The sequence below is a fragment of the Buceros rhinoceros genome, unplaced genomic scaffold, assembly GCF_000710305.1.
Source record: "Buceros rhinoceros silvestris isolate BGI_N320 unplaced genomic scaffold, ASM71030v1 scaffold4102, whole genome shotgun sequence".
Taxonomy (NCBI): Eukaryota; Metazoa; Chordata; class Aves; order Bucerotiformes; family Bucerotidae; genus Buceros; species Buceros rhinoceros.
The window spans coordinates 42,262-51,100 of NW_010398156.1; the positions used below are offsets into that span (position 1 = coordinate 42,262).

Below are 8,839 nucleotides of genomic sequence, written 5' to 3' on the forward strand. Positions count from 1 at the left end.
CTTGATGCCAGCTAACAACAGCAGCTGCTGAAATTCCAGAGCTGAACGATACATCCCTTACCAGTTTAGGTAACTGTGAACATCAGCTCTCTGCTGACCCTCTTGGTGAAGTCATCCAGTTTTCTAGCTACTAAAAATATTGGTGTAATTAAAGATTCCAAATGACTAATGTGAAAAAAACAGCTGGGCCGCAGCTTCCTGCATCTGTCGATGCCACGTGGCCGAGAGGACACTCATGTGTGAAGAGGTAATTGGAGAGGTGGAAACGATCCACCAGCAACTCACCACAGTCTGTTTCTTCTGCAGCATTTCCAAATGCTCAACGAGACCCTCATCAGCCACGTCGAACGGCGTCTGGCCCTGACGCAGCATGAGAAGACAAGAGGACATGGCATGGCATTAATAGTCCAAAAAGCACTAGTTCCAAGTGAAGGACAGAAGTGAACGTGCTCCACATCCGCCCTCCCGAGACGTGACGGTGATGGTAGTTCTGTGACTCAATCCATTGTCAGAGCAATCTTAATCGTGGAAATGCACTTCCCTGATTGCTGCTGCTCAAATTTAACAGCCAGGACTAGTATGTTTGAGTTTCCAGGTTTCTAGAAAGGACCCTCTTGTACTGAGCAGAAATCTGATCAACCTGTCCTACTATATTGTTGTGTGTCTGAAACTCCTGAAAGGCTGCCAGGCATCAGCAGGCCAAAAAATTCAGGAGCTGTTTTGACATCCAAGGGCACTTACGTAATAAAACCAACCGGAAAAATTACTTTGCAGCACCAACCAAGAAATCAGTTACATTTTCATCATCACTAAAGCTATAATAACCATTTAATTAACACCACAATGAAACCTGATGGCTAGGGATCAAACAGCTGCTGGGTGCCCTGGCCACCTGCCCCAGCTAGGCACCAATCCTCTGGGAAGAGCAGGCAATGCAGCACGTGGAGCTGTGTGCGTGCTCCTCAGGTCTAGCTCAATACGAAACTCACACACACTCTGACCACTTTGGAAAAGCACCCGAAGCCACTTGAAACAAACCAGAATCCTCGGATTTTGGATGCCAAAGATGTCACCAGGCTGATATGGCTCCTTCTCCCAGAGCCGGTTCTTTCACGTGCGTTTCCACCACAGAGAGGTGAACTCAAACCGCATGCTGCCAAGTCTCTCTCACAATGTTACCTTCCTGCTTTCACTCCCTGGTGTGTTCCAAGCATATACAGCCTCATTTCCTTCCCCAGAAACAGCCACAGCACAACTGAACCCGCTCCAGCAGGAAGCAGTTCAGCGGCACTGCCAGGACGTCGCAGCAGGGAGGGGAACGCAGAGAACAACCCTGGACAAGCACACATCCGCTCCTGAAAATCCTCTGGCTCTTCAAGGAAAACCTAACTATTGGGATGGAAGAGGAATATTTGTTCCTTTTTTTTTTTCTTCCATCCTATTTTTCTTTACTCATTTCACAAGGATCTGAGTCAATTTTTCCTCTTTATGATCAATATGGTAGAACCAGAAGGATTTAGAGATGCCAATTTCTTAAGGGTTCTCTAGTTTCCAGTGCCTTATACCTTCGTATTAGCACATCATTTTGCACTTTGAGTCTCATTTTTGTTGTTTAATTTGTCAGGATCACACTGAATCAGGAAGACGCAGACCAGCCCCCACCCTTTCTTCCAATCTTGGTCCTAAAATTTAATCACTCATCTTTCCCAGTAATACTCCAAACCTTTTCTGCCTTCCTCCAGCCAAGGTTCATTCTCTCCTGACACCTTTAAATGCTTCAGTGCATGCTCAAGGAGAACTGCTCACGGCCTAACTTTGGCATGGTGCTGGATCAAGGGGCAGGCCATAAACTTGATCTGGCTATAAAATACACTGTGTAACTTGTGCCGCCATCCGTGTGTACTCACCAGCTTGTTCCTGATGTCCATATCGCACAGAGCCTCGGCCAGGATGGAGCAGGCTTCCTTCACTCCCCAGTGCGCAGCAGCATGCAGCGGAGTCCAGCCGTCATTGTCCTGGACGTTCAGATTAAACCCAGCCTGGATCAGGAGTCTGAGAAAAGAACCAATACTGATTTCTGCCCACTCGAGAATGACCTCTTGACTCAGGACAGTTCACGCCGTTAGCCACTGAGCAGGGGGCACGGTTCACAAGAAGCCGGTAGTTTCTTAACTTGTTTATTCACCTCAGTGACATCCCACCCAACGTGCCTGTAGATGACAAGTGACTTCGCTGTAGAACCTGCTGGAACTGGAATGTGACTAATTGATAAGGTTCCCTTTCAGCATGTTCTAGACTAGGAGAACGCCTTCATTTCTGATCTGCCATTGGTGACCCAGTTTGAACTCCTGCTCCAATGGACGAGAGACACCAGACTGGCTCAGGCACTATGCAAACTGACACCTCTGCAGAGAACGTCTCCGTAACAAGGAGTCAAGCTCAGCCCCTGGCACGGGAAGGACATTTGGGAACTGGAGCTTGGTCTTGGTTCTGCCAGAGACCAAGGCCACATGGTAGGACCGGTCCACGAGGAGACGCTGCCAGCAGGACTGCCAGGTAAGAAGCAGTGACATTACTGTGATTGACACATTTGCCATTTGTAACTTCAATAACCCACATTTGGGTTAAACAACCCAAACCACACTTTTGCAGACCAGTCCTTGCACAGTTAAAGCAAATCTAGTCCAAGTGAAGCTGCCTGGGAACACCCTCCCCTCACATTCATTGCTGGGCCCCTTCCACCCACTCCCTTCTCACCCAGAGCAGAGCACGCATGCTTCACAGCAGCTGGAGCTTCAATATTTAACAGCAGGACAAAACAGGGAGTCAATTGTAGTCTGAAGCTTCAGAGACATACGCACACTGGTACACCCACGGTCAGATCAAAGCACTGAGCAGCTCACGTATCAAAACCATTGTCCAAGTTGCTTAAATATTGAAGAACATCCCAGGGGAATTCTCCAAGTCTGGCAAAACTGCTACTGAAAATTTCCATCATGGGAAATTTGACCATCCAGAATCACTTTCCTGCAGCCCAAAGGAAATCCAGTGTGACCCCAGAATGGCACCCACAGCTTTGAAACTCCTGCAGCTTTACACCGATGTGCTACTGTGCTAAATAAAACACAGTCACACTACAGCAGCAGCGCTTTCCCCTGTGAAAGAAATTTTAAATTAGGTGCTGACTTTATGTTGCTTTTCCAGCTGGCAGAAGGGAGGAACGTAGCTGCTGAGAGACTCAAGGTCACGGGCAAATTCCACATCTCATCTGAGAGTTAGCTGGCTCCTGGCTTCCAGCCCCTCTGGTTTAAGTCACTGAAGGAGTATGGAAAACCTACAGGGTGGCCATAAAATACACAAGAGTGAAACACTGTCAGCTCTGCCTGAGATCTGTTTATCATTATAACAATTAATGCCAAGGAGCAGCTCTCCAGAACGAAGTCACCCTGCAGTGAATGCTCCTTCCTTGAGTGGTACTGGATATACAATCCTCCACTGCATATACAACCCTTCACTGAAGGTCCATGGGACCAATAGCTCAAGTTCCAGAGACATTACATTTCTATTCCACATAAACTGTGCTAAATTACTGTTCTTGGGCACAGCACGGGCACAGCCAGCTAATAACTCAATTACAAGCTCTAATGAACGAATACAAGAAACTTGGAGAGCAACAAAATTACTAGAGTTTGATAAGAAAGAGCTCTTGCACATCACGTCCTGCCATATAAACCAACGAAATTATAGATGGAGATGGACAAACGCTTTCCGAAGGGATTTTAATGTGGGCAACAGAGTAACCTGGATGATGTTTATGGGCAGCTCCACCCAGACATAAAGAGCAGAGAAGAAAGTTTTATTGTTGGAAACCTCAATGTGACCTCACCTGTAAAAATATTAATGCTTTGCTGCCAGGAAAAACAACGTTGGACAAGGGTGTGTTCATTACCGAGCTTGTTAGTGCCAGAGTGGTAGAGACAGAACTGCCTTGTGTGGGAATCCCTCTGCCACTGCTGACTGCTGGGAGCAGGAGCATTAACAGGCAGTGAGATGGGGATGGAGTCTGTTCTTCCGCTAGACTGGACATGTGAACTGTTGGGTGTGACTGTCAGACAGCACGTTGGTCACTTCGTAGGCTGAAATTGTATTATTATCCCCTAATACTGTTCTACCTGCTAGTCCTAAAACTATTACTCTCATAGTGAAAATTAAACCTTCTAATTTACGTCTCAGTCTCTGAAATCATTCCTGACTTCAAAGGCCAAGAGGCATGAACGGGATCTTGCAGTCCCTACGTGTTTCTAGGTGAACCGCTGTGGCTGGGCACAGAACCTACAGGGCCTTTTGAGAACCAGCAGCCTGAAAACCGTAGTAAGAAACAAATTTCTCTCAGCTACAAAGCTAGATGTGTTCCTTACAAAAACCAGCCCTGGGGAGGAGCTCCTACCTCATGACTTCAGCGTAGCCCTTTGCTGCAGCAACGTGAAGAGCCGTGGCACCTGTTCGAGGCTGCTTTATGTCTTCAATTCTCCCACTATTCAGCCACTGTCGGGCATCCTGGAGCATTTGCTGCTCCTCTTCTTTTCTTGCCAGGTCTAAGTCTACACCTAACGAGGCGAAGCACAGAAGAAGAAATTATCAACGTTAACATGTTAAACTCACCCTGTGTTCCATTTGCCATACAGTATAAGTAACCTCTTTGTAATTTTCCACAAAAACCAGCAACAGCATTTTCTAGGAATTGGGAGAACTATTGCATCACTTAAAAAAACCTGAAGACATCTGGAAGTTGAGCCACTGGTTGCAAACCAGCCCAACTAACTACTAGCTCAACTGGGACGCAACTATGGGTGGAAGGATTGTGCTCCACACATGCAGTGTCCTAGACTGAAAAAACCAAGCCATGAACAACAGCCTGACAAACCGAACTAAACAACAGTGTGAGGATAACCTACAGCAAAGATCTGGAGAGATGATCCTACGGTGGCTCATGCTGCTGTGTGGAGGAGCCAGGCAGGTCTGGCCGATGGGCTGTGTTGACTGCCACTAAACCAACGTGAAGCAAAACTTTCTTAGACTTGTTTTCATACGGGAAGTTTTCACGATAATGAGGTCACGCAAGGATGATACATCAATCAGAAATACAAGATTAATTGGACTAGATCTCACTGACTCAGGAAAAAATAGGGAAAAGATTACAAACCTCAAAAACTCAAAGGTGTTGAAGAGCAACCGTCCCTATGGATGAGTTCTTTCAGTATAAGAATGACATGATTCCCAAGTAAATTCTGGGGCATTAGGTTTAAAGCAGAACAAAAGGTAACCCTTATCAACTCTGAGTCTGGACTGTGAAACCCACCTCAAAGATCAGAAACACAACTGGCTTCTGAATAAGGATGAGACGACTCTGCAGGTACTAAACAATGCTGTAAATGCCAGAGCTCTCAAGGACTGAACAAGTTCACAAAACAAAGGCACAGGGGATTCCAGAGCATGAAGAAAGTCCAGCTGGCTCAGGAATTCCTTGAGGCACGGTGGCTGGAGACTGGGAAAACGTTGGGGAGGGGAACTGCACGTGCCTGTCCTGTTGTCGCAGTTCGCAGCAGGCATCTGCTTTTAGCTGCCGTTGGAAACAGGCTGCAGAGCTGGACGGATGCTTATTTAAAGCTTTTAACACATTTACTCCACAGTTATGATCCTTTTAAACTGTGTCAACGGGAGGCTGCTCGCTGGAGACAGATGGTTGTTTCAGGGCATCTTAGCGGGATGCCGCTAATGTAGTGAAGCAATGAAAAAGCCAAGCAGAATCTCAAGAAGCGTCAGGCAAAATATCTGCAGTTGAGGCAGAATCAGCTGAAGAACTCTGTCACCAGGCAGCGTTTGTTTTACCGGGCTGTCCAAACCCCACCTGTCTCCCCGCTGCAGTCAGGCTGCCTTGGATGCCCAGCAAGATCCAGATGGAATCACACCAGTGAGAGTTGTCTCTCTTTACAGTGGGCATCAAGAACCGGGAAGGTAATCTCATGGCTGAACCCTTACAGGGCATGGTCTGGACAGCCCAGTAAAACGAACGCTGACTGGAGACAATTCTTCTCACGTATCTGAGGAGGCTGAATATAAGGGACAAGGGCTATTAGAGCTTATTTCAAAGTGGAGGGAAAAGGGGAACAGAATCAGAATAACCTCGTTACAAATACTAGACAAGAAAGTGAAAAGTTTCTATTTACCAGAAGAAACACGATCCTGCATCAGTTTTCCAAGAGGAAGAGTAACCCAAGTAAGAACTAGTGCTCAGATGAGTGGAACAGCAACATGGTTCACAGAGCAGCAAGAGACCGATCTCCTCCTAACTACACCTGAAAACAGCTTCAGAAACCAAGTACCCATCGTGTGCCAAGCGGAGTACATCTGTCAGAGAGGACTGGAGTCAATCCAGCACACAAACAACCCCCGCACCAACCTGCAGTCAGAAAATAATTGAGACTGGAAAGAATCTTTGGGGTCTCTAGCCCAAATCCCTGCTCAGAGGAGGGTAACTTCAAACCCAGATCAAGTTGCTCAGAGCTGAACACAGCTGAGTTTTGCCTGCCTCCAGTGATGGAGATGCCAAAAGTTTCTTTGGTCCCTCTTCTAGCACTTTCCTGGGAAACAATTTTCCCTGTGTGTGTATATATATATCTGACATACATACATATACAGCCTCTGCCAAGGCAGTGGAGGTCAGCAAATAGATCCCTGTCAGCTTTCTGTTCTCCAGGCTAAATACTTGCAGAGTTTAGTCCATCCTGTGTGGGCAGTTTGGGCTGTAGCAGCTCAATTTGCCTCACTTCATCACTTCCTACGTAACTGAGACAAACGCACCCTCCAAAAATGTTCTTGGTGGATTTAATTGATAGAGATTAAACTCCTTACACATGTGTACAGACACCTAATCACTCAGAGTGTAAATTCTGCTGCATACTCATGAAATCACTCTGAAGCATTTCTTAATTATGCTGTCCAAGCCATTTCTTCTCGCAGTGATGTTTTTGCAGAGACAGGACAGAGTGCAGCCCCTCAGACAGGCAGCCCTCATGAGAAAGGGGTGACGGCAGAGCAGATGGGCTGCAGAGGACGTCTAGGGAAGAATCAGGATAAAGCAGGTCACTCCAGGACAGGCACACTCATCTCCTGGTCCCTGCTCTTGGCAGGGCTGTAAATCTCACCTTGTACTGTCAAGTCTTAGTGAAACAAGACCTTTCATTGACACCAGAGGTCAAAATTAAATCTCACTGTAAAAGCAAACAGACCTAATGAATCAGCTTGCAGTACCGCGGTGCCTTGCTTTGGACAATCCTAAGGACAAAGATTGCACACCACAAACCTTCTGCATCTGCTCAGCTTTTCTGCTACCAAAGCAGAACTTGTCTGCTGCCTCTTGGGCCAGATTTCAGATCTCTTCACCTACAGACAGGAAGCCAACAGAATTTTCCTATAGAAACTCTAAGAGGTCTAAGTGTCCCCTGTTCAATCCCGCTCCGGATTACCTTGTTTCTTCACTTGCTCCAGAAGCAGGTCCTTCATGGCCGCTTCCTCCGCGATGTCAGACGGGACGTCACCTTCGCTATTCACGGCGGCCACGTTGGCTCCGTGACTAATTAAGTACCTATGCGAATGAGACCCAGACCGACCTATCAGCCCTTGGGTGCAGCTTCAGTGCAACTTACCCAGTAAATCAAGTAGCAGCACAAAACATTTGTCTCTCTCATTCACATTCAATTACCAAAAGACTATTTAATTCTTCTCAAATTTTTAGCCTGAGTTTGTGAGTTCAGTAACAAGCGGCTCCTTCCATCCACTTCTCCACCTTTTATCACAAACAGAAGAATGTGAAGCAAAAGAAATTATGCTATTGGCATAGGAGCGACTCCAGAGCGCAGAACGTCGCATTTCTCTCTCCAAAGTCTCCCCACCCTGACCATGGTAAGAAAGTGCAGTCGCTTTGCAAAGCTCAGGACAAGGGTCAGCACTGGCGCAGCCCCTCTGGGAGGTGTTTCAGAGTATGCCATGGCCCTGCTACTCAGGGTTTACACCAGAACAGCTATATGTGTGTAACGACACTAACGCTTTGTACAGACAGAGGAACAAAATCCCAGATCGCTCTCAGTAACACCTCATGCTCCAGACGGGCTCCCTGCTGACGGAAGCACAGGGCGAAGGCAGCCAGCAGCAGAGCCGCGCTCCGCTACACGTGTCCGCGTGCTCCCTCTGCTTGGCGTTTTCGCCGAGTACCCGCTGAATCACAAGGCACTGCCGTGGGATCGCCAAAAGGCAACTTACAGGCTCCCTCTTAATCCTCATAAATTAAGAATTTGGTTAGAGGAGAAAAGCGGCTATTTCCAGCATTGTTTCCCAGGCCGTTGGGTACATCGGATCCCCGATGTACTTGCTCTGAAGAGGAAGGTGTGGGAAGTGTTTAAGCACCCAGAAGAGCCCGAAACTCACTCACTCTGCTATGTTCAGATAGCCACACGATGCCACGGCGTGGAGAGGGGTCCAGCCCTCGTTATCTTGCTGGTTCACATCGGCTCCGTTTTCTACAAGGAACTTCACCATGTCCAGGTTCTCGTCTATACAGGCCTGAGGGAGAAGGGGAGGGGGACGCCGGGGGAGGGAAGGATTGAAGAGAAAAGGAAAAGGAAGAAAAACAAAAAAGGTGTTGGTGTTAAGTCAAGCGTAGAAGCTCCATTTGCAGTTTACTGACAGCAGGAAATTCCTGGGCTGAGTTTCCCACACCTTCAAACTTAGGGTAGCATGAAGTTAGGAACTCGAATAAATTCATTTCAGAATATTCAAAAAT

General features: G+C 47.2%; 1 protein-coding gene across 1 annotated transcript in view; it reads right to left on the reverse strand.

Annotated features, from left to right (window-relative positions):
- LOC104488875 (protein phosphatase 1 regulatory subunit 12B-like) overlaps positions 1 to 8,616 on the reverse strand; it is a gene marked incomplete at its 3' end in the record, with an annotated part of 44,350 nt that extends 35,734 nt beyond the window's left edge. The window contains exons 1-5 of the mRNA XM_010130968.1: positions 8,489 to 8,616; positions 7,527 to 7,645; positions 4,448 to 4,607; positions 1,908 to 2,052; positions 286 to 360 (exon numbers count right to left, since the gene is read on the reverse strand). Coding sequence (XP_010129270.1) covers positions 286 to 360; positions 1,908 to 2,052; positions 4,448 to 4,607; positions 7,527 to 7,645; positions 8,489 to 8,595 — 606 coding nt within the window. The remainder of the gene's footprint in view (positions 1 to 285; positions 361 to 1,907; positions 2,053 to 4,447; positions 4,608 to 7,526; positions 7,646 to 8,488) is intronic.
- Between the last annotated feature and the right edge of the window lie 223 nt (positions 8,617 to 8,839).